The sequence below is a fragment of the Lissotriton vulgaris genome, chromosome 6, assembly GCF_964263255.1.
Source record: "Lissotriton vulgaris chromosome 6, aLisVul1.2, whole genome shotgun sequence".
NCBI lineage: Eukaryota > Metazoa > Chordata > Amphibia > Caudata > Salamandridae > Lissotriton > Lissotriton vulgaris.
Genome location: NC_141694.1, coordinates 1,787,148,714 through 1,787,175,239, shown reverse-complemented (window position 1 = coordinate 1,787,175,239; position 26,526 = coordinate 1,787,148,714). Strand labels below are relative to the sequence as shown.

At 42.6% G+C, this 26,526-nt stretch overlaps 1 protein-coding gene across 2 annotated transcripts in view; it reads left to right on the top strand.

Annotated features, from left to right (window-relative positions):
* Positions 1-26,526, top strand: part of LOC147709486 (cysteine-rich secretory protein 3-like) — a 484,180-nt gene that overhangs the window by 371,562 nt on the left and 86,092 nt on the right. The window contains exons 1-3 of one of the 2 annotated variants that reach the window (XM_086928041.1): positions 13,120-13,167; positions 18,306-18,367; positions 24,524-24,637. In XM_086928041.1, the coding sequence (XP_086784167.1) occupies positions 18,308-18,367; positions 24,524-24,637 (174 nt within the window). In that variant the 5' untranslated portion in view covers positions 13,120-13,167; positions 18,306-18,307. Of the gene's footprint in view, positions 1-13,119; positions 13,168-18,305; positions 18,368-24,523; positions 24,638-26,526 lie in introns of those variants that run through there. The other variant, XM_086928042.1, reaches the window with a different exon arrangement.

Genomic DNA, 26,526 nt, shown 5'->3' with positions numbered 1-26,526 from the left:
AATCCAAGAAGCTATGCCGCACCCTGGAGAAAACATGGAGAAAAAACCCAACCACCGACAACATGGCCACCCTCAAGGCAGCCACCCACAAATACCACCAACTGATTCGATCCGCCAAGAAATCAGCACTCAAGGATCGTCTCAACAACATAACTCACAACAGCAAGGAACTTTTCAACATCGTCAAAGAATTCACCAACCCCACCGCAGCATCTAACGACATCACTCCCTCCCAAGACCTCTGCGATGCGCTATCCTCCTTCTTCTACAACAAAATTGCCGACATTCACAACAGCTTCGAGATTACTCCCAGCGATCAACCCTCCCCACCCCCCTCAGATCCCACTCCACCAACTAACAACCTTAGCGCCTGGAACCCAATCACCTCTGAAGACACCATCCGCCTAATGAACTCAATCCACTCTGGCTCGCCAACCGACCCCTGCCCCCACCACATCTTCAACAAAGCCGACTCCATCATCGCACCCTATCTCCGGGAAGTCATCAACTGCTCGTTCAACTCTGCCACCTTCCGAGAAAGCTGGAAACACGCCGAACTCAGCGCCCTTCTGAAGAAACCCACAGCAGACCCCTCCGAACTTAAAAACTACCGACCCATATCCCTCCTCCCATTCCCGGCCAAAGTCATTGAGAAAGCCGTCAACAGCCAGCTCGCCGCCTTCCTTGAATGCAACAACTCCCTCGATCCATCTCAATCCGGGTTTCGAGCCAAACACAGCACCGAAACCGCCCTCATTGCAGCAACCGACGACATCCGAACACTTCTGGACAACGGAGAAACAGTAGCCCTCATTCTACTCGACCTCTCCGCCGCTTTCGACACAGTCTGCCACAGCACCCTTATACAACGCCTTAGCAACATCGGCATACAAGGAAAAGCCTTGGACTGGATCATCTCATTCCTCGCCGGGAGAACTCAAAGAGTCCGACTTCCCCCATTCAACTCAGAGGCCACTGAAGTCATCTGTGGTGTACCTCAAGGATCTTCACTCAGTCCCACCCTCTTCAACGTTTACATGAGTCCACTTGCTTCCATCGCTCATCAACACAACCTCAACATCATCTCTTACGCCGACGACACCCAGTTAATCCTCTCCCTCACCAAAGACCCCAACACCGCCAAAACCAATCTCCACGAAGGCATGAAAGAAGTAGCCGAATGGATGAAACATAGCCGCCTCAAACTCAACTCAGACAAAATGGAGGTGCTCATCCTAGGATCTTCCCCCTCTGCCTGGGACGACTCTTGGTGGCCTTCCACTCTGGGCACAGCACCCACACCCACAGACCATGCACGCAACCTTGGCTTCATCCTAGACTCCTCTCTCTCGATGTCCAGACAAGTCAACGCAGTCTCATCCTCTTGCTTCAACGTACTTCGCATTCTCAAAAAGATCTTCCGCTGGATCCCCCTCGAGACAAGAAAGACTGTCACCCACGCACTGGTGACGAGTCGACTGGATGATGGTAACACACTAGACGCCGGAATCACAGCAAAATTACAGAAAAAACTCCAACGCATCCAAAACGCATCAGCGAGACTTATTTTAGACATCCCTCGCCAAGATCACATCACTGGTCACCTAAAAGACCTCCACTGGCTTCCCGTCAACAAAAGAATTACTTTTCGCCTTCTCACCCACGCACACAAGGCCCTCTACAATCTTGGACCTGAATGCCTCAACACTCGACTGTCCTTCTACAAACCCACCCGCCAACTAAGATCGTCCAATGTAGCCCTCGCCGCAGTCCCGCGCATCCGTGGGTGGCAGATCCTTCTCCTTCCTTGCTGCCAAGACCTGGAACTCACTCCCCACTCACCTTCGCCTTACTCAGAACCACATCTCCTTCAGAAAGGAACTTAAAACTTGGCTATTCGACAAATAATTAACCCCCTCCCCAAGCGCCTTGAGACCCTCTGGGTGAGCAGTGCGCTATACAAATGCCTGAACTTGAACTAAGGACCCGCAGATGCACATGAGCGCAGTCATTTATAGTGCAGAGCTAGGACTGTGCTCTTATTAACGCCACTGCCTCTCGCAGCGAGTCTATCTCCCACTAGGCCAGCCAGCTTTCTCTATTCTCTTCAGGCTTTCTCGGCAGTCCACAGGAGCCCAACTCGGGCCTTAGCGCCGACCCCGGACACCTCAGAGCCCCCCCCGCCACCTCTCGGTTACCCTTAGCCGGCTCTAGAGCTTGCCAAGATGGCCGAATAGAGAGAGCCCCTCCGGCCCCGTAAACAGCCCAGTACCCGGCTGGTAAATGAGGGAGACCGCTTAGGTCGTAGCCCCCCAAGGCAGCCGCACCTAGTGGGCAACACACCTCGCTAGCCCCATGCCGCCCAGCCCAATAGGTCCGGCTGCCCCCGGTGCCACTCTCACCTTTCAGCCCCTCTCGCACCTGGCCCATGTCTCCCCACAGCCTTCCGAGTCCTCCGATCTGGCAGCTTCCTCTTCGCGGACCTCCAGATTCAGCGGTGGTTCTCCGTCTCCCAACCAGACAGCGTCGGTCTATTCAAACCGGCAGGATGGTGTGACGCCTGCAGTCAGCCTGGGCCCTTCGTCTCCGTCGGGCCTCCTCCTCCCGCCCTGCCGCCCCACGCCAGTCGTCCATCCGCTGCGTACGAGGATCTACCTGCTAGGTATTTTAGGGCTTTACGATCTCGCCCGCAGGTCACAGCCACTCGGGGAGTCTCCACAGGCAGGTAGCGCTCAAATTGCCGATCTCGCCACCGCCATTTCATGGAGTGCTCCTTGGACTGCTTCACCACGGAGTTATAGGTGGAAGCACAGTACACCAGCCCTCAACGCCGTCTGTAAGTCTTCCTCATGCCTCCAGCATGCCTCCGAGGGGTTTAGTTGTAGATCCCAGCGGGATTAAGGATGGTATTCACCCAGTTTTTCGTTCCGGTGCGCGGAGCTCCCTTATGAGGCAGCCATTCCGCCACGCGCTGTAGCCCTGCCCCCCCTGCAAGCACCAAGTCTTTATCATGATGATGCCAATAGCTGTCTGAACAAGGGTGTAGGTTAAAACTTCTCATCAATAAAAACACTGTAAAAGGTGAAGGGGTAGCGACAAAATATATATTCACAAATAGAACCCTAAGCTGGTTCGCCAAAGTCAGGAGTGTGCCCAAAATGAGAGGAGATTGTGTGACAACCCCCTCCATTTTGCACTAACGTCCAAATTAATAAAATTGACTAAGCCCCCATTAGCTGTACTGCAAGGCGAGGGAATGGCAGGTGACACAAACAAGGCAAAACTATTCAAAACAAGGATACCCCAAATATGCTATTTTTCTTGTAAACAGATTAAATTGTGAAGAGTCAGTAGGTCAATACACACCTTGTTCATTAGTTTCCCTCGAACCCCGATGATATTCCACCTCAGCACCTTAAGAGTACCCTAGGGACGTTGTTGGTTAGGAGTGGCGAGAACGCCCAAGTCTGGGACCAAGTCAGTCCTGAATGTACATCTCACATAGAGGATGAAAGCGATTGATCAATAATAAGCTAGGAGTTTGTATAACCCAGCGTGTCCAATAAGTGGAAAACCCCTGGGCAACATTTCTCTCACCTTGATCCTCCTCTCAGGAATCAGGTCCTGGGGTATGTAAAAATAACCCATGGTGAGCAAAGTGATTCTGCCTAGAATGATTCCCGCTCCCATGTGTTAGAGAAATTTTTCACTATACAATCCCCAGCAATGGTTTTAGGAGAACGTCCTGTCCAGCCCAGTCTTCTGTCCATAATGATTTTATTAGCGAAGAAATTGTCAACATTGATTTTTTCTTTGAAAGCCAAAGTGTAACTTTGTTACTGAGTTACTGGTAACTCACTGTAACCTCTTTTTAAAAGATGAAACATTGGCCATAAATAAAAGAAAAAGAGTTGCGGTTGGTGGGAGCTGGATAATGACATCACTAGAAAGGGCCCCCCAAAGGGGGCTTCAGGTACATGGCAAACTATCCATGTCTGCTGGTGGGCTGAAGATCACTTATATACAGAGGATGGGTGATGATAATTGAGATTGGGCGCCCTGCCTGGTTGAGAGACAGAGTGTAAAGGTGGTGGCATGGAAGGGAAGGGAAGGGAAGAACATGGTTTGCAGTGGAGTCAGTGCGTCTTGGTCTTTGGCCCTCAACCACTAGTTGAGGGGTACAGCGGTCCTTGGCTTGAGCTTGGGGGAAACGCTGGGGATATTGGCCAAGTTATCAGATGAACCTTCATATCTATTGGAAGTAGCCAGAGAAAGGAAGTGCAGCACTGTTTTATCCAAATTGCTCATACACTTTTCTGCCTTAGAAATGTGAGCCACCAAATCATAAAATACCTGTGTAATAAGCCATCTGAATATCGCAAATGAGTCAAGATGGGCACATGAGTCTACAACTGTTGATATTTCAGGGGGCAGAATCCCTTTTTTGTTGAATCTGGATGCTTTGGTGACCCCTTTTGATTTAATAGGTGGCTCTAGTTTATTGTTTCTAGATCTTTCCCCTTCACAATAAGCATTCTCCTTTTTTGTCCATTGTAGACCAGGTTTTGTAAAGAATGGACCAGTTTGGCCCTTGATGAGTCCCTTTCCGGACAGATGGTCAAGGGGGATGGCTGAATGGGAGAGCTGTCAATATGCCCAGAAAGCGGCGATGAAGAAGCCCCCTGCCTTGAGACGATATTGGGCTCAGAATGTATCATAGCCACTTCATCTTTCACAGAGGTTATCTCCTAGGTGAGTACTCCTGTTTAAGAAGGCTAGGCTAGATTTGCTAGTCATTGGGCTTTGTAGAGGCCACTGTTCTGTTCTCCATGCTGCTCTAGTAGTAGACCCTTCACATCCATAAACCATGAAGCCCTCACCAGAGGCTAGATCACAGAAGGAGTGCCCAGCCACTGCCTTAAGGACTGCCAGGAAACCATACTCCCAAGGGCTGGGTGCACCGTCACTTGCCACACAGTCGTAGTGTAGTCCTAGCAATCAGATCAGAGAGCAGGGAAATACTATCCCTTCTCAGCTTCAAGTCATTAACCTAAATGCTGAAGTAAATGACTTCCCTGAAGGGTCCGGTAATGATGAGTCCAAAAAATGAACAGCACCATACCATAGGGCCAATGTGGGAGGCCCTGTCCGCTAAACAGCCATTTCTACAATTTTTTTACTTCGGGATACCATTACAACACATGCATTACCATGCATGCATTGTATATCGCGAAGTCATTACTATGCATTTTTTTAGAATGCATGGTCATTTACCATGCATGTTTTTACAACGAATTTCGTTAAAAAGGTATGTATAGTAAATGACCATGCGTTCTAAAAAAATGTAGACGATCCATGTCATTGAAAGGAAACAGAGGCTTTTCCATTTCCTAATAACGGCGTGCACCGTCCCTCTGAGACGACGTTGAGCAGGAATCCGGAAGAAAAAGGAACCACGAGGACAGAGAGGTGAGGGGGTTTGGGCATGGGTTGGGGTTACTTTTTTACGACTTAGGGGTTGGGGTTGTGCTGGGGGTAGTGTTTTAGATTTTAGGGTAGTGTAGTGGTGTTTGTGTAGTGTAGGGGGGCATGCTGGTGCTAGTGTTTTAGGGTTTAGAGCGACAGTACTGGGGTAGGGGGGGGTCGTGCTGGTGGGACACTGTTCATCAATTTCAACATAACTTTGGTAGCGGAGCCCCAAAAATTCTTTTTGCACCTCCATCAGAAATAGTTTGCACAACGTTTTTGACGTTTAAAAAAAAATATTTTACAAATATTTTTTAAGTATGCTTGCACGCTGTAATTCCATATTACATTAAAGATTTTATACAGCATAATTGGATGTACCGCCTTAGTATTGTTCTGCAAAGCTGAATGTATTTCATAAATAGAAGTACTCTATTAGTCTTGTACTGTAAAATATTTTACACCATTATGTGTTGTATTATATTAGGCATTCATAGTTTCCACATTTTTGTAGGACCTGTACTACAATACTTAACTGATTTAATTGCACATTTGCACTTTTATGTTTGAGAGGCCTTTCATTTAAAGTTGAGAATGGTTATACATTAAAAGGCTTCCTCCTGCATTTTATAGGTTAGAGGATTTGGCCTAACAGCTAGGGCGATCAACCTCAAATCTGGGGAACCGGGTTTGAGTCTTGGCAAGGAAGCACAACATTCTGTGATTCTGGGCATATCACTTAATCTCCCCATGTCTAACGAAATAAAAAAATTAATGATACCTTTGGGTCAAGTTTGCACTATATAAAACCCTGTAAAAAATATATATATATATATATATAATTCTGTATATTTTATTGTATGAATTGCCTTTTTTAAATCTTTTTTATATTTATGTGGACCTATTTGAGTTTCAAATCATTACAATAAAACGTGAAACTTGAAGTACCACTTACATTTAAAGAATGCCACCTAACCTCTTAATGAGTCTTTCTTGAGTAATTGATGAGAGGTCTCTTACTAATGGAAAACGGGAGTATTAATCTATAACCACCATCAGGAGATACCCATTTTCAAGTGGACCAAAGAAATCAAGAGTGATTCTCTCCTCCACATACTTTGAGAAATCAGACATGTTCGAGGTATGTTGAGTAATTTTGGATAAGCAATTACATAAATATTCGACTTTCAACTCTCTTTCAGCTCTACCATGATGATGAGAAACCAAACTCGGTCTTGAGTAATGGACAGTTCATCTTTCACGTTTTTGAACTTCTGATATTGGCTGTCACATGTTAGAGGCCAACCGTGCAGCTCTTGTATTGATGTGCAATGTCTTTTAGTGTCAAAAGGTCACTATCTTTGCTGTTTGCAGTAATTATTAGCTCCAGGTTTACTGGACTTCAGGATGAAGTTAATGTAGGTTTCAGCCATTTTGGAAGGGGTATCATGACAATGTAATGGCACTCGTTAAAAGTAGTGAACCAAGCTTTAATATTTCCCTTTTTCCTATGATAGTATAATCATATTCCTGAAGTCTTAAACCCAAACGTTCAATTCTGGGAGGCATCTTGGCCTTTGGATTGCCAAAAGTATTAATGAATGCTTGATGAAGCCTACACCACTGTTAAACTTTCTTTCTCAGGTTGTGAATAAGCACGTTTACTCAGTTACAAACATCTGCTTACATATGCCACAATATGCCGTAAAGCATTTGGGTGTCCACTGTGTTGGGCAAGGATTGCCCCCAACTCAGACTTGAGTGAACAACAAACTCTGCATGAAGCTTTGGATCAAAGTAGGACATCTGAGTGGCGTTCTCATTAGCATGCTTGATTTTCCTAAAATGATGCTCATATTCGTGTGACCAGTAAGATGAAGCATTTATTTTTATTAAGTCTCATAAGGGAGCACAGACAGTGGCAAAGTCACGTATGTATCGAGAACAGTAATTTTCCATGCCAAGGAATTACTGTAACATGGTAACCTCTTGTGGGAGATCAGTGGCTGACAAACCTTGTACTTTAGCTGGATCCAGCGTCATGCCCCAGTCAGAAAAGCTATGGCCAAATAATTTGAGTTTTGTATTGTGCAACTCACATTTCTTAGCATTCAAAGTTAAACCTGCATCAGCACACTTGTGTTAGAGTTTTCTCATTTTCCTTTTGGATAGCTCCAAAAATCAATCAGTTTGTATGATGTGTCGAATGACACTTGGAAAGGTTCTGATGACACACAGAAACGTAATCATTTATATCTGAACAAACCAATATGGGTAAAAAAGATAGTAATGTACCTGCAATTTCTTTTGAGTTCCAATTGATGATATTCTTTGTTCAGATCAAGGCGAGAGAAGACTTTAGGGCTATTTAGCTGTGTGATCATGTCAGCAATGAGCGGATCGGGTTTTCGTTCTCTTTCAACTGCCTTGTTAACTTCATATTTTTTTTTTAAAACATATTTTAATACGTTTTCAAATAAGAACTTTCCAATGTGGCATACATGGTACAGTAGCAGAATTGTAGAAGTACATCAATTTATAATCAGCAGAGTAACATTAGTGTGTTTACAATAAGACAGACCTAGCCAACAAATAAGTTCCCTCCCCCCTCCCTGTGTCAATTAACTAAAGATACCCATCCACCCTCCTACCCCAGACTCACTACTGTGTTAACATAGTCTAGTGGACAGCAGACAAGTTATGTTCTGGTCTATGGCTCCAGGTACTCAGCATACCAGGTTATGTATGACAGTCCTGTAGGGATTGTGTGGGGTCTGTTATGTGTTGAGCCAATAGTGATGCTACGAGACCTTGGAGTGACACAGAATCTCAGTGCAGCAATGGTTCAGTTGAAATAAACAGCCCCAACATTACATCCCACTCCAAAGAAATCGGAGTAGTTTGAAAGCCTCTCTTTTCCTCCCTTCTGATTTCCATGCTTTCAGCCCTCCCCTATCGGACAACCTCACCATGCCACGCAAAAGCCGTTGGGGCCTGTAGAGACTTCCATCGCATAATGATTGATCTTTTTGCCAAAATGAACACCAGGTTGGCAAACCTAGACTGCGTTCCCTAATTAGCATGCTTTTTTGCAGAACCACTTAAAGCAGTATTCATTTGTGTCTCCTTCCGCAACAGGCACCACTTCACTAAGGATTTATAGCACGGTTGCCCAAAAGGAGGTCAGTTGTGACATGCCCATATCATGTTTAGTAAGTCAGCTGGTTGTGTGTGGCATCTTGGACATATATCTGCTTTGCCTGGGAACATCTTGCTCAATCTGTGCAGAGTCAAATACACTCTGTGTACAAACATGTATTGAATTAGTTTAAACTTGACGTTACGGGATACTTTCTTAGGGTGTTCCGGTATTCGATCCTGTTCTTTGTCTGACAGTACACGTCCAATATCTCTGGTCCATTTGTCTCTAAGCTCCTGGAGTGGGATTGCCACATGAGAACAGATTACTCTATACAACCACCTAGTTAAGTACCCCATTGCCCATGGGATATAGCATTTGTACAAGATCGCGTTTCTGGGGCTCTGTACCATCTGGTAACCAGGTATTTCTCTCATAACTGCTGATGCTAGGATATATAGAAAATTGGGAACCCCTTGCTCCCTAATAAATGTTTCATGGTCTATTAGCATGTTATCTGCGTACAGCATCCCAATCGTGGTGACTCCCTCTTTTGACCATTTGGTCAGACATCTTGTGGTGACTATTCTGGACAGTGTAGGGATCCCTAACATTGGGATTTTAGGAGCATAGGGAGGCAGACCATTAGCATAATAGACAGCTTTCTTCCAGTAGGGGATAATCAACTTTCACAGTGGTGGTGCTGTCAACAGGGGCCTTCCTCTTGGCAACAGCAAGTTGTGGAGCACACCTCGCTCCCATGCTCTTTGTGACATTCCTATTTCCTGCAAGTGGCGTCCAGTATGAGAGCCACTGGAGTTGGTTCCTATAGCAATATACCTTGATGTCTGGAACACCCAGGATCCCCCGGTCTGTGCCCAGCTGATGTTTCAAAGCCCTGATGTTTCAAAAGTCCCACCCTCCTACGCCCCCTACCCCATATTAACTTCAATAGGAGCGTGTTTAGTGGCGGAAAGATGTGCGCTGGTATTAGTATCAGTAAATTAGTAAAAAAGTGAAGCAGTCTAGGGAGCATAACCATTTTAGAAATAGCCACTCTCCCGCCACCGAAAGTGTGAGTGAGGTCCAGAAAGATTTTTGGGTTTTTAGCACCTTGATAGCACGGCCCAGAATGCCGTCCAACAGGTCCTGTGGCTCTCTGTATATTTGTATGCCAAGATACTTAAATGTCGCGTGCGCAATGGGAAGCGTCCAGTGGCCAAAGTGAATGGGTTCCAACAGTGCGTGTCCTTAAAATAATAAGCATACGATTTTGACTAGTTTGTGGGTAGACCTCAGAGTGCTTGAAATTGCTGAAACACTGTGGGTAGGGTCTCTTTGGCACCCTGAAGATTTTTAAAGTAAAGTAATATGCCATCCGCGTAAGCGGAGAGAATATGAGTGGTGACCCCCTTTTTAATATCACTGTCTACCGCAAACGCATGTATATTAATGGCCAGTGGTTCAAGCGCCAACACAATCAACAGGGGCAATAGAGGTCATCCCTGCCTCATGCCTCTAGCTATCGGATAATGCTGTGAGTGGTGGGTCCCCATACGGGCCCATGTCGTGGGCTTGGTGTACAGCAATCTGACCGAATTCACATACTCACCTGGTATCCCGAACTGCGGAAGGGCTCACAGCATGCAGCGCCAGTGCAGAGTATCAAATGCCTGTCTCAGGTCTACTGAGTTACAGCCCACTGCAGCACCGTCTGCCAGTGCACAGGTTAGTACATGGTGTAAGTGTCTGGTATTAAGAGAGGTACTCCTGCCTACGAGCCAAAATGTTGCTTAGGATCTTATAGTCGGTATTTAAAAATGAAATGGGACGATATCCTGACATGTCTGTGGGGTCCCTCCCGGGCTTCGGGAGAGATGCAATCAATGCCTGCCATGTAGTCGGGGTAGGAAACCTGTCTCTAGTGCTGTGCGCTATAGTTTTTCTAGATGGGGGACCAATTGTATCGAAAATGCTTCGTAAAATTCTACAGCTAGGCCATTTAGCCCTGGGGTTTTGTCACGTGGGAGGTCTTTGATTGTCGCTCAAATTTTGGTTTTTGTTATCGGCGCCGCCAGTATTTTTTTCTGTGATGTCCAGAAGCTTGGGGAACTCTAGGCCGTCGAGGAAGTTTACAAACTCCTCGTCCTGGAGCTCTGCTGGAGCCACATACAGTGCTTCATAATATTTCCTAAAGGCTGTATTAATGATTAATTGCGTTTTAACGCTAGTTCCCTCTAACTTGTTGACCTCGTGTATGGCGGCAGTGGCCGGTGTATCCCGTATAATCCTCGCTAGTAGGTCACCCGCCCTATCCAGAGACAGTTGTCTGATTTTTGGGAAGCTAACAACCTGCTGCATGATTCACAGTCAGGCTTTAGAAAAGATTTCAGCACTGAAACTGCCCTGTTGGGAGTCGAAACACATTTACATTTACATTTACATTTGTGCGGAGTCCCTCAGGGCTCTGCCTCGAGCCCTACTCTTTTTAATGTTTATCTGGCCCCTTTGTTTTCAATAGTGTATGAGTGTGGTGTGAGGGTAGTCAACTATGCAGACAATACCCAACTGTTGTTCTCCTTTAAGGAAAAGGAAGGGCGGGATCTGCCTTGCTTCAAAAATTGTCTATTTAACATTGTGTCATGGATGTCAGACAACTGTTTGGGCTCAAAACTGAAAAGACGGAGGTCCTCTTTTATAACAATAAATCTCCTATGCACTCGGCACAGTGGTGGCCTACAGCTCTTAACCCTCCCCCAATTCCGGCCAAATCTGTTCGGAATCTAGGTTTTAAAATGGAAACAGAAATGTCAGGAAAAGACCATATTGTGCAGTTGTCGTCAGTGTGTTTTTGGAAATTGAAAACCCTGCGCAGATTTCTACACTACCTTCCTATGGACTGCTGGTAAGCGGGGGTACATGCCACATTTGATATTTAGTGCTTCTTTGATTTGACAGTATGTGACTTCATCAGTTTGCAGCAGTTTCTTTATTACATGTTTTACCAGCAAGATTTGTGAGGTATATCTTTTTTTGTTATTTGTTTCTTCCAGTGCATCGATGATATCATTGAATACTTCTATCCAGGCAGTCCATCTGTCACCAATCTTGGCTGTATAGAATGGCAGTGTTGGGTTCATAATAATATTAATAATAATAATAATAATAATTATAATAATGCACATTTCTAAAGCGCACAATCACCCGTTAGGGTCTCTAGGCGCTAGGGGCCATCAGGAAGATTAAGCAAGCTATTGCCCAGAGTCACATGGTGCTGGACTAATCTGCCAGCCATGAGTAAACCTCTCAGTGAGGCTTGCATTATCTTCTGAAGCATCACACGGAATGGAGTGACACTTTGATGCCACATACGGCAAACGCCAATCTTACTACGACGGAGACATGCATGCATGATCAGTTTGCTAAACTACGGCAAACCATCTGGAACAGCATTGTTGATCTTCAGGTTACAGTCGCCAGTTGTAGCATCCTCCCCAGCCTGGGTACACATAAATGAATATGACACAAAGGGAGCTTAGTTGTGCATGTCTTTATTGCTCTGTGTGTAACTGTGAACCCAGCATTCTAAACATTAACTATATCCACCAAACCCAAACATTTATTTCACAGTTCCACTGAGTTCATCAGGAGCCAAAAGGGTCCCGTCATCACTAATTCACAAGATACTACACGCGGCTGATTATACCATTAAATAATATTAGGAGATTGTTAAATTGCATAGAAATAAAGAAGCAAAATGTACAAAATACATACATAAACGTTCTGTAAAGTTGAAGGAATTTTAAATTAAAGGCTCTAATATTTTTAGTATCTTCAGATTGATTTATGGGAGCAGTGAAAGTACATCAAACAGAATATAGTAGGGACAATCGGTGGCTTAAATTGTATTTAGAAGCACTCCAACCATTGCGTTATAATTAAAATGTTGTGTGACAAAGGCTTATTAAAGTATTTTTGTGTGTGTTGTTTTGCAGCTCCAATCATCAAAACTACTTTGACTGGAGTCCATGGCTGCCAGTGATAACTTAGGGAGGGGTCCCAGATTCCTATAATGATACAGTGTGGGTGCCAGAGTATCAGTAATGATTAAGCGGGTGTCCTCAGAAGTCAAAAGGTTAAGAACCACTGGAAACATGAAACTTCTATTTTGACTGAAAAGCTAGAAACCCTGTTCCTACGTGTTCTTTTAGAATCACTGAGATGGAAATATCTGAATGTGCCCTTAGCTGCCACATCTTTTAGGAATGAACAGGTGCTCTCAGAATAGTGCCAAAATATTGTTTTGAGAGCCCTCCAGTCTGTTAACATAATTCATGCAATAACAGCACTCCTTCTGAGAACTGGATTTGATGATATTGTTCCATGGCATCCTGTGATCAATCCCTGGGGTAAGTTTTAAAGGTTGCTTTGCACAATCTGCAAATTACCAAACAGGATCTATGGTAACTATATAACCTTCAGTAACCCAACAGCACCAAACCACCAGAATAGAATTTTTCTGAAGGAACAAGACATCTCACCACTAACCCAGCCATCAAACGGTGAGTAGTAACTCGTAAAAAGTTATTTGTGAAATACTACTGTGTGGTTTGTGGAGGATTATATATTTATTGGCTTTTTGGCAGAATTTGTTTAATGCTGCTCAGTACTCAGCACATGAGAAATTGGATGGGCTCCATTTTTTTTAAAAATACAAGATGTATAGCCCAAATAGAAAATTTCTCAGATTTTGTTTAAACTTTTAACAATACTCAGATTTAAAATGAAGTATACAAAAAAGTGTTCGATAATGCTTGAATTAATCTCAGCCCCTGGTAATTACTCAGCCGTATCCTAGTCCCTCTTTATTTTGCCCACCCTTTGCCAGGTCCTCCCTGAAATGCAAAACATGCAACCTAGTTAGTACCAGTAATCAATAGTCGCTGAGAACAATTCAAGCATTTCATCACTTATTTGTATTCTTTAGTATGTCAATCTATGTGGGACGGGTATACTCAGACGTGGGTCCTGTGCACACTGTGCCACTGGAACCAAGCTATACCTGGATGATGATTCCTAATCAGGACAAAACCGGTCTTGGGCTGCTTGTGTTCCATTTCAGAAAGGACCGCCCTGGCTTGACTGTCCCACTGGAGCAGGGTCAATACTGATTTGCATATTACCAAGTCCAAACTGAGGTGGCATGGTGTGCAGAATAATGATGGATTGGCATGTTGCCCAATGTAATTACCGACAAATTAATTCAAGCATTCCATCCATCATTTAAAATGAGGCAGTTTAATTTATCTTTATTTTTTAAATAAAATTGCCTTTCAATTAACGCCATTGGGCGCACATTCTTTTTTGCTCTTTTTCCAATGTTTGCGCCCGGGGACATACAGTAAATTGAATTATTATTCAGTGTAAACTTTTATTAACACTCTTATGATTAAATGCATCAGTTCCAAAAACTTAGGGCCGGAGTTAGATTTCAGCAGACAGGTTACTCCGTCACAACAGTGACGCATATCTCGTCTGCTGAAATATAAATCCTGTTATATCCTATTCGAATGTATATTTTGGCTGGTGGGATATCCGTCACCGTTGTGACGGAGTAAACTATCCCCTGGGATCTAAATCAGGCCCATAAACGTGCTCTAGATGGTTGCACTGTGTCTGATTCAAAAAGATCCCTTAAGTTGAATGTAAGAACCTATTGTTATTATGTTTCCAGGGATAAAAATACACAATGCTTAACTTATGTAACCCTTCACTAACTGTCACTTGGAGAAGCTAGACATTTCCAGTGAAACTTGTGAAGTATCTCATTTTTGTGATACCCACAAAGTTAGGTGGAATGTACCATGTTATCCAAATGCAGGAGACACATGTGGGAGCATTTGTTCAAAGACTCATCTATTTACAACTGCAGTTGCATGCTTCAGAAACTAATTTTCTCCATGAAAGAATACCATTTAACTACTATAGGACTTTATGGCATAAGATGGGCATCTCCAAGCATTAATTTATAAAGAAGGACAGTATCCTACAAAGTGAGCACTTTAAGTGCTAATGTACGACACAGTCTCCATATCAGTTTGAGTTTGTCTGATGTCTCAATAGTTGAAGAGTTGGAACAGAGCTATTTTACCAATCTGGATAGTGGTAAGTTGCAAAAACCTACATTACACATAACCACTGCAGCAATATACCATAAAACAAATATGCACAAACATTCTCATCACACACAATCACCTCTAGAAACCTGCTTTCATAATACAGTGGTAAAAGGTGCTTACCCCAAGAAATAAAAGTGAGGGTGTAAGAATGTGTTCCTCCCTTCAGTCGGTCTATTATTTCATTAGGTTATTTCCTTTTTTTTAATATAACACAGCAGCCCAGGTGGAGTAGAGTGAAGGTAGATATTTTATTTCCATTTGACACTTTTAAAAAAAAAACAATCCACTCTTTTTTCATCATGTTGTTATGACAATTTGTTAGGCAAAAGGAGAGAGCTGACACATGTTTCGCCCTATATGGCAGAATGAGCCAGGGATTTCTTAAGGCTAGTTGTAATGTTCAGAAGTCATACAGTCTAATCATTCCAGATTTCTTCATAATGGTATGTGGCATTACTCATAATTCAAGATCCCAAAGTTAAGCCCCAGGGTAAATCCAAGCGGCGGAGTGTTTCCATGAATCTTTGGATTATTTCTTTTTTTTCCCTGAAAACCAAGAAGTGCTTTGCCTTACCACAAAGAATGTCAAATAGTGAAAGTGATACCAAAGGGGGTGGTGATGGACGGAGCATCTGAACCAATCAAACACTCACACCCAGTCAACAGATCTGGGTTTAATCCATTACCGTTCTGTAGCCCACTCTGCCACCCCAGTTCGGACATGGCCATATGCAAATCAGTCTGACCCTGTGCCTCATGGGAACAGTCCAGCCCGAACTGCCAAGCCATGCCTTCCCTGGACCGTAAACAAGCTACCGAGGACCGGTTTCTGGCATTTCAGCCGTCTTCAGCCCGGCTTGCTTGAATCCAGTGGCAAAGTGAGCAAGGGACTTACGTCTGAGTATACCCTGCCACACTTATGGCGAACAAGGTGAAGCATGTTTTGCAACACAGGCACAAAAGTATTATTTAAGAAATGTTTCTGCCACAGTTTTGGGATGACTGGTATCTTTAATAGCTGGAGACCTGGAACAGTGGTGTTTTAGCAGCTCAGACTGTGGCTGCATGTCACTGGAACTTTAAAAATGTCCTACTTGTGGCTGGAAGTGTTGCAGTATTTGCTGAGATCTCTAAAGTGATTACAGACCACATATAGCCAATTCATATATTAAATATAAATATTAACAATACCAATGATAGCAATACCAATGCCTATAATGCTAATACTAGTAATCCTAATACTACTAAGAATAATAATAACAACAATAATGAGAACTTTGATAAACTACATGTTATAATAGGAGCAGAATCCATGAAAGGCACTGACGTCCCTGAACTTTTATAGATGCTTCAGTTATACTAAAAAAAATGTGAATTATGCAGCAAAAAACGAAAATAACTTTTGGTAAATATTTTTGAGAGGGGGTTAACTTGTTTATGAAATATTGTGATTTATACTCTAGAGTGATTTGAGAGGTAGCTTTGAATTAGTATTGATACATTTCATTTCAGACACGTGCATAGTTAGACTAAGAGCACACATAGGGCCCTATTCACATGCAAAGACAGAAAAGTAAGGACAGAGAGTCAGGTCTCTGCTTGAGTGCATTTTTCAAAGCTTTATCTATTTATTAATATTCACAGAAGTAGTACTCGAAAGTTGAGCTATGTGCATGTTTCTAGGTTTATACCGGGAAGGTCAATTGACTGCTACCCCCATGTAGAATTCTCAACTGAAGTGAAGTATGCAAAGAGGGAATGCAGCCCTGTGGGCAAACTCACACTTTTTGTCATATGCAGGGTAAATGCTCCCCCATGGAGAATGCTTTTCCCTTTCACTTCCACTAAATGCCGGATTAATTTCTGCTCCTTACCATCCTGGAAGGGGAATCATGTCAGCCCTATGCTGGAGTAAATCTTTGACCATTTCCAAGGTGGAAAGTAGTCTGATTGAAGTTTGAGAATAAACACAAATGTAAATATGTGTGTGCATCCTACACTTTCAAAGTAAACTGGATTCTCCCAGATGAAATGGAGGTAAAATGTGCTGCTTAGTGGCAAATCTGTCCTTTTTAAAGTGCCCATAATTCGAGACCTGGTATTGCATGGCTCGGTGACAGCAAACAATTCTTTAAATACTTTGCTCATGGAGTAAAAGAAATGCAAGCCTGAAATAAGTTGTAAAAGTTCCTGAAAGCCTCTTACAACAAATGACATTGTGGTCCCTAATACATAATGGCCTGTGCCTACAACGTGGCATCAAAACAGAAGTATTGCAGGACTGTCTTATGAACTTTGCACTTTGGTGTTACAAAAGCATTTTTGCAGCTGCTGTAACACTGCTTGCCGCTGGGGATACTGTGGGGATTTACTCACTGAATGGAGTTTCCTGTTTTACAAGATGGGAAGCTCCATGCAAAACATGCATCTTCTCAGGCCCAAACCTCACCATGTGACATTTATCCAGAAAAGAGAAAATTACTTTGGGTTGGGCATAATTTGTGTCCGTACCAGTGGCTTTAGAATGGTGCTGTGAGGTGAAATTTAGGATTTCACCTCCTGCCACTCTGCCCTAAGGATACTGTTGCTCTGATTTATGAAACTCTGTTTACAAACCAGAAGGTTCAATTTGCAAGCAGGGCTGTGTTTTGCAATGCTGCTGATATAGTCATCAGGAGCACTAAAGTGTATATGGGTAGAAGTTTGCAAAACCTTAAGCTTTGTGAAAATTGAATAGACAAGATGCATTTTGTGTCCTCTGTGATTGGCTGCAAACGCAGAACTGGAGTCTTGCGAGGGACAACATACCTCTGTCCCTGACTTCACATTCTCTGTCTGGAAACCCATTGTTTTGTTGAAAAATAGCCGTTGCTACTTCAAGGAACAAGAACTGCTTTTAATACAACAATTACTTGAGACAGGAAAGACATCTGGGGCCTATGTGACTCCCAAATAGGAGGGAGATGCCTCCTTGACATTATTTGCAATTCAGAAAGAGTTGCAAAATCGTTTTATCAGTTGGAAACACTGGCCCATGAATAAGCAGGCTTAGAGCATCCAGCACAGATTCAGATTGTAATGACCGTAGGCGTGTCACCTTGATCTGCCCTGCAATATGCCAGTCACTCAAGGGGCAAGAAGGACCTCGCCAGTTTGAATGCAGTCAAGGAATAAACCTACTCCTGCTTGATTCTCCCAGACACAATACACAGCCGGAATGCATGGAAGAGCTCCATCACACGGTCAGAGTGGGGCATTAGGACCACAATTTCCAATCAGCATTCTCAGGAGCATGCATGCTCACTTACGTAGTGTGCTTATATGGACACAACTAGGATGTGTTTTATGTTTAAGGTGCGCAGTGAGGAGTTTGCACCTTGGGGGGTCTGTGGTATTGCTAGTTATTCCAGTTCTAAGAAGGGTGAAACTATGCACATTAATAGCCCAACAGAACAAACATTAAACAAATGTAACTCGATGATTTTTAAATAGTAAACAATCTGTTGCTCTCTTTTTTTCAGAAATGAATACACTACTGCTAGCAGTGATTCTGGCTTTGGGACTGCATTGCTTTTCTGCACAGGTAAGAAAAATAAATATTATATAAGGTGTGATCAAAGAAAAGGAAACACTTCAGAGCACATAAACTAACTAAACTAATCACAAAGCTACAACTATGCAGAGCCCTGCGGTGTTTGGGGATATATCTGGCATTTCTGGTTTTCAGAACCAGTTTGTCAGATAAAACAACCCCAAATTATTGATTTTGCTTTTCAGGAACAAATGAAAAGCACTGACTTTCACTGTATTTGTAATCTTTTGTAATATCTGTTTTCAAAACAGTATTAGTTGCAGGCCTTTCTCTAAGCATCTTTCTGTGATGGATGCTGCTTCAATGATCTACTTTGACCATTGAAATCTCTTAGAATGCCATTGTGACCATCCACAAGGTCCCTGGACCTCCATGCCCTACTTCCACTCTCAAATTGTAAGCCTTGGTCACCTCATATGGCTTCAGTTCTCTTTTCACTTCATGTTTCAGAATAATTGTTCACAGCTGAACTCAGAGCAAGCCCTCAATTTTAAGTCAAGGGGCACTATCAGTATCATAGAGTTTTACTTTCCGAAACGCAGATATCAGGATTGTGGAAAACAAACATCATTGTGCTTATTGATGCCTTCAGAACCAATGTCCTTCAATAAAGAGCTGCACCAAAGACACCTGTTCGTAGTTTGATACTGTTGTGCTGTTAAACACATGACTATAGAAGCTGCTTTGCTTCATACAGGAGGGTCAAGCACCTTATCACAAATATCTCCTGTGTCCCATGTGGATGCCACATTGCTCGGTGTTTCATAGCACATGCCGCCGACACCATCATTTCAACCAGAGCTATGGCACAGACACCTTCTGAGCTTATGCAGTGCCATGAAGTTTCGTACCTACATCCAAAGCTTTTGTATACACCAGCACTGTTTACAATATGATATAGGGAAAATTGGGCAGGAATAGTACATTTATTAGCACTGTCATTTCTTGGTGTCTCAAGATAAAGAACAAGGCAGTGTGACACTGACTTGCAATAAAAAATACTAAGCACCCACAATATATATTCAAAATAGAAACGTTGCCTTTTTTCTGAAAAATAGAGCAGCAGGAAGATGGTTAAATGTCCACCAATAACATTTTATATGCAGCAATCACATGTTAATGAGGTGCAAATACTTCTCAATCCTTGCACATGCTTGACATTGGGTTGGAGTTGGTCGGCTGGGAAAATGAGCTTGAATAAAAGAGAAATGAGACAGGCAGGGAGGTCAGATAAAAAATGAAATGTTACCAGAGTTAGAAGCTGAAAGGAAGTGACCAAAGGAATAATTGAGGGAAGAAAATAAATAAAAGCAAAATCCTTTATGAGCACTGAAAAAATATAACTCTGATTATGAGTGGAGCAGAAAGAGCATACACTGATAACCACTGTTTTTTGCAACTTTAAAAACATTGGAAAACACTGATAAAACTCCGGGAAATTCACAACAGAAACTACAAAGTGGAAAACCTAAATATATTTGTCAATTGTTTCAATATATTTCATTGGATATAATGGAACTCATAATACAGTGGACAGGATATCCATCACATTTTTGATGGAGCAATCGTACTCCAAACTCGTAAGCTCGGCCCTTAGTGTTCTTTGAAGAATTGAGCTTTCAAATCTTTCAAAAATTGGCGCAGCTTAGGGGCAAACCAGGTGGATATGTTGACGTTGTTACTGATCCTGGGTACATAGATGGAAAAGGCCTGCTGCATTATCTTTTTCTTTTTTGACACTTCATAATTTGCAATCTCATGGTGTCTTGGCTGTGGGTGTGCCTTTGCCAAGTGTCACTAAAGATGGTGAGAGTGTCTGCAAGATAATCAGTGGTGCCAGTCGTGGTGGCCTTGTAAATGATGCAGCTAGTTTTGAAGATGGTGCAGACCAACAAAGGAAGCCGTTGGAGCTCCATCAGGATGGGGGGATGTGATTATATCTGTCCAGGCCTTGGATGAGACATGCTGTGCCTTGTAGAATGTCTTTAAGGGTTGCTATTGTGGAGTCTGGGAGGGTATGATGATGATATACATATCAAAAAAAGACCAGGCCCGGATTACATATTCAGCGCACTGTCTCCGGTTGCACTGGATTTCCTCTCTAACTCAATGCACTCAGGGCAGACCAGAACAGCTTGCTCTGTCGCACTAAAAAATAAATTGTTCTCAGGGCTTGAGCAAACACTGAAAGTTAATGCCTGTGCTAAGGTGAGCTTGTTAGTGAGAGGCTGGTCCTGGTTTGAAACCAGAACTCCATCTTTCAGTGGAGACAGATGAGCTCCTGTTTGAAGAGGGGGTTGGTATCCACCCATCCAGAAGGGTATTTGAAAACCTCTCTAGTGGCAGCCCATCCCTTCCTTGGGATGTCCATCGGGTGCACACTGATCGTGTGCCAACCCTAAGTGCTGCTCAGTCAACACACCTTCCAACACCTTCTTTGCATCTGCTTCCGTCTCTGAATTATGGTGCAAAAAACAATGTGGGAACACCCCATTGTAATAACTCTTTCTCAATATGTGTGTCCGTGTGATTCATATTATAGAAGGGGCAAAACAAGTGTCTGTGGAACCTTCTAAAATGTAAAAGTGTCTGAGGCACACAAATGAGGGTGCCAATGAGAGTTGTAGCCCTCAGCACTTTCTGGATTTGTGCTGAGGAATTGATCTTAGGTTTGTCTTTTTTATGTCCATTGAGTTGCTTTTCCCAAGGGTGCAATAGCCGTAGGTCTTAGTCTGCCTTGTACATGCTAGCTGCACAGTTTTACAGCTTCTGCAAGTGGACTCTATGTACCCTCCCGGGCTGCAATACTTGTTTGGGCCTCTTTGTCTCTGCCTTGTCATTTTCTTTCTCTTGGCATTCTCTTAGCTTCTGTAAAATGCATCAAGCCTAGCTCCTATTAGGAGTCACATACACAAACACAGGCATGCTTGTATCAGTGTCTACTATTGTTTTGCAGACTTTATCCTCATTAAGTGGTCACAGTCAGAACCTATATAAGGAATGTTCCAACTGATCCTGGCAACGTACAACACACATCTCTGCACCAAAGGATTGCAGGCAGTACTTAATTTCATTTCTGAAGGATTAATCCCCTGTCCCTCTTTATATTAAACCTGTTAAAGATATAGCCTGCCTCTTCCTGAATATTGGGCGTCCATTTCACTTTTTAGGCCATTTGATGATGGAGCACACAAGAGACCTCTTAAAGGGAACAGGCCTTTAATGGCCGGTAGAGCCTGCTACAGAGGACTCTAAAGCGAATAGACATTCTGCCCCTAGAGCGCAGAATGTTTTAATATAGCCTTGTAGCCCGCTGTGGCGGGCTATACCGGCTATTAAAGGCCCTGACCAGCGCCTTTAATAAGGGAAAGGGACTTTAATAGCCGGTATAGCCTAGATATGAAGGGCTATAAGGCTTTTAGAACATTCTGCACAGCCTTTAGGGAGTGTGAGGGGATTAAAATCCCCTCCAGCTCCCTGAAGCCTTTGTTCACAGCCAGAGCCTTGAACAAAGAAACATTGGAATGTTGGAGCTCCGGGTTTATTCCAGTCATTAAAAGCCCAGAGTACTCCATTGAACCTTCCAATGTTCTATTTTGTAAAACAAAGGCCTCACAGAGACCTAGGGAGTTAAAATCCCTTTAGGCTGCATGGGGCCTTTGTTCACAGCAACATTAGAATGTTGATGCTCCGGGCTTCTACCAGCCATTAGAAGCCCAGAGCACTCCATTGTCTTCAAAGAAGTGATCAACATTCCAATGTTCTAATGTAGGCAGGAACTTAGATGAAAGGAAAAACAGGACGAATAGAGCAAAGGAAATAGATGGTCAAGGCAAGCATTCCATGAAGACCCTGGGAGTAACTTAGACAAGCCAATATCTACTCACCCTCTACTAAGCATTCAAAAATGAAGGCAGTACACACCTCTCTGTCCTTGGCATAAACACAATATTCACAGCATCAGTACAATAAATTGCAAATGCGAACCCCACCTTAAAATACTCCTTTTACCATTACCTACATAGTCAAGAACGACTTGACAGTTGCACTCGTGCTTCTCAATGCAGCTAGTCATTGTTTCATTTGGAAACCCACAGGACATTGCCAGATAGAGAAATAAACATACAAAGAGCCAAATATATACATCGATAGACATCTGATCCAGGTTGGTTAAAATAAATCTTTCCTGATGACACTAACCCAGAAAAAATATCTACACAACCTGTATTAATTTACAATTCTAAGTCGTTGGGCCCCTAACACCGCAAACATACATTCACTCAATTTTCTGGATCAAACACTAAGGAAATAAGCTGCTGGACAAACAGGGTACTTTGTGAAATGACAGCTTTTATAATGTTCACATTATATACATTAACATAGGATCCTGTGAGTTTCAAACATCAAAGTACTCCACTACTTGGTCAATGGGCCAACTAGTAGAATCAGTGGATGGTGATTAAGTCCAGCTCAATCACGATTAACCCTTTGACATTTATAATTCATAATTTTATTTCAAAGAACCACAGACTCATTTTGAGTTAGCATATCATTTTTATCTAATTTGATCAGTGTTTAAGTAAAATGTAGAAAATAGAAACGGAAATTATTCATTACCCTTGGCCATTGGGTGATGACAAGAAAGGTTCACCAGGATAGAAAGATGAAGCTCAGATCACAGGATAGGACTCACAAAACTGACTGTCTGTCCCACTAACCTCCTCGGACATAATTCCCTCCCGGAGCAACTCCCGCAACGATCTTGTTCCTTCCCCAGTCAAAGTTCTAAAAGTCCGGAATGACAGAGTCTCTCGCAGCATCAGGATAGGTGAAGCGGCAGCAATGACAACTGCTTAAGGGCAGACTCTCTTTTACCCTATTCTCCTTCTTACTTCACTCAAAAGTCTTTGGGGGCAGAAATCATGCTAATTGTTCCATTGGAGGGGTGGTGAAGGCCACCTTATAGCCCTCCTCATTTGAACCGGTTTGCAGACAATAACGAATATAGTAGTTCTCATGATCTGCAATGTCCAAAGGTAATTTAACTTGTTAATGTATTTTGTAACAAAGTCTGATGGTCACACATTAGTTCATCCTCTGTAGCTCGATTCTCTCATCCATTCTCATGCATTCATGCTGAGCTCTTGGCACAACTCTAGCTCCAGGTCAGACTAGCCTTGACATCTCTCACTCCGGGCATAGGCCGCATACAATTGACTGGAGCATTTACTCTGCTCATGCGCGGGCCATTCTGTAACCTTATCCATTTCCAACGGCCATTTTCGAAACGCCGACTAACAGGCCAGAATGGAATTGGTATAAGAACAAAACACATCAAAATTAGACATAGAAAGTAAGCCCTTCTGCTTACCACCCACCATTCTTAAAAAACGTGGTAGCTATTACCTAGCAGAAGCGACACTTAAAGCCATTTTACACAACACACAATCATGCAATTTGGTATATTTTATATGCAAATCACATTTCCAATGTTATTTTACTTCACATTTGTAGATGAATTAGAATTTGCAAATTCAGCAAGTTGGCCGCATGTACTGTTTAACCAAGGTCAATTTCTTGATTAATTCATGCATTCAAACAGTTAGTGTCAATAAAGTTATGAGGTCATTAACTTCCAAGGGGCACAAAAGATATTTTGCTTCACCTCCTATATCACATCTTTCACATGAGGGAGTTTGGCCCAATTATAAACTGGCTTGCAAACCACTGTTCATATTATGTGGTACGTAAGGCCTTGCAAAAAATACTGTACATGATAAGGGATTTGTAGCACTGACAGAGTGGACGCCCACAAAGCCACCATTGTCTTGTTTTGATTGGACCAAATTTTGAGCTTATGTCATCCACTACCTGTGAATGTACTTTAAAGGGGCCAACCTGTGAAAGATGTCAAAGCCCAAACAGACATCATCAAGCAAAGGAACATTCTGCAATGCCTATTGTTGGTGATTTCCAGGGATGCAGGACTCGATAAGGGGAACTGTATTTCTTCTGTACACTTTATGTGGTTTACAAAACCTCATCTCAGTACACTAAACTGTATGCATGCTGTTCTCACAGCATGTTTCAACAGTGCATGCTATTTGGAAGCATAAGGTCAATTATTTACATTGATTATATTTTCAGAGGTTTGTTCCGGGACTGGAAACTGACAATGCTGATATTCAAAAGGCGATTTGCGACAAATGCAATGAAGTGAGGCGAAGCGTCGACCCACCTGCAAGCGACATGCAAAAAGTGGTGAGATACATTTTACATTCATATTTAAATTAACAAATAGGGATTAAATGTTAATTTAATGGATGTGAAGAAAAATATATTCACCTTCAGTATTTCTAACCTCATATTAAATGAAATTGTTAATGTCCTTAGTGCATATCTCTAAAGGAGGCTGTTTTATATCTCCATTGTAAGTGTTAGACACATATACAATCCCACATTGTACACGGTTACCCATGCATGCCTGTTCATCTAATATTCTGAGAGCACTAAAACCTGTTCTAGCTACACCACAATCAGTAGAGAAAGATTTATGGTTGGGTAATGGAAAATCCTTTAATTTGGTGGCAGTGCCACTTCCTATGTCTGAAGATTTGACTTGAGTGACAGATCCACCAAAGGAATTAAATAAGCCAAACCTTTGCTCTAGCATATTGTCTATCAAATGAGAATCTTCTATTATTCAGTCCCTTCTCATCCTAGTAAAGTCGTTCCCAGGAGTTAAACATATGTCGGTAGATAAGACAAAATTCATCTTACCCCTGTGTCGGCAGACCCCACGCCAATCACTGAATGCCCCAAAATCCTCCTCATATCTTTGACCTAAAAAAAGTTATAAAAGTACAGATTCAAAATGAAATGAACCCATCTTTAAAATATGTATCATTTTCCATATTGTATGCAAAAAAGTAAAAATTTCACAAACCTTTGCAAGTAGAAACCTCCTCACCATATATTACAACTGAAACGAAAACTTAAGGTTTCAATATAGTTCATCCTGTTGTTGGTGGTCTGCTTTGCCATGAAACTTCCTTGTCTCCAAAGCACTTTAAATAACACTAATTGCAGCTAGATAGCACTTTGCTGTTAGAAGTTGCAGTAGTGTCTTCAGCTCTGGCCTGCATTGTTTAATGTTAAATGATCTTCAAAGTCATAAATAGATAATGTTTCCAAGCGACAGAAAAAAATGTGCCAAATAAAAAAAGAGTGCAATGTCCTTTGCTTTGAAGGGTCATTGAATTGCCATAGAAGGCGGTTTCTAGAGGTGTAGGCTGTACAAGGAAACAAAACAAGATTGTTTATGTTGTTCAGTCTGATACGTGTCATATAAAACCTATGCTGAGTATATTTACAAAAAAAGAATAGGGTTCTCATCCCTTAAATGTTAGTAATTCACTGTGAGAGAGCACAGATGTTTTTCACAACACCAGGCTAACATGTTCACAATGATTGAAATACAGCTGTTTAACCTTCTCTTTGGTTTAGGCCCCATCGATTCCAGGTCTGAAAAGAGCCCTGGAACTCCCAAGATATAAAAAGTTTATTTTATGCAACCCAACAAGGGGTTAAATACTGCCTTATCCAGGGGCAAACATTCCATTAGCATAGCTGTGAAAAGTGTGTCCCCTGAATAGCACATATGATGAGCCCCACAAAAGTGATTGGATTTTAATGTAATCCCTGGGCTGAGGAAGCCCCTGCTCATTGTGGCAGACAAAGGGGGACCACCCACTAGGGACCAAGAGCAACCATTTTCAAAAATTGTTTTCCGCTCTCTCCATTAGCTAGATACACATTTACTATTATGAATGGGAAGCTTTTCTTTTATAGACTTGTTCCTCACTTTGGAAGCAAATCTAAAAAGGGCCGTAACCAATCCACAAAACTGTGTACCCAAGTGTTAGGAGTTTCAAGATTTAAATCCATCCAAAGGACTAATAGAAAAATGATCTTTGTAATGTATTGCACCATCATAATTGTTTCTCTCTGAGTTCTAAAAGATTTATGGTGTGAAGTTGTGTTATGACTCATTGAGGTACTGTAGCAATGACCCCATTAATTAATTGTGGCTGGACTGGGAGGAGACATCTGAGAACCCATGCTTCAATCTTTCAAATCTTTGATCAGAA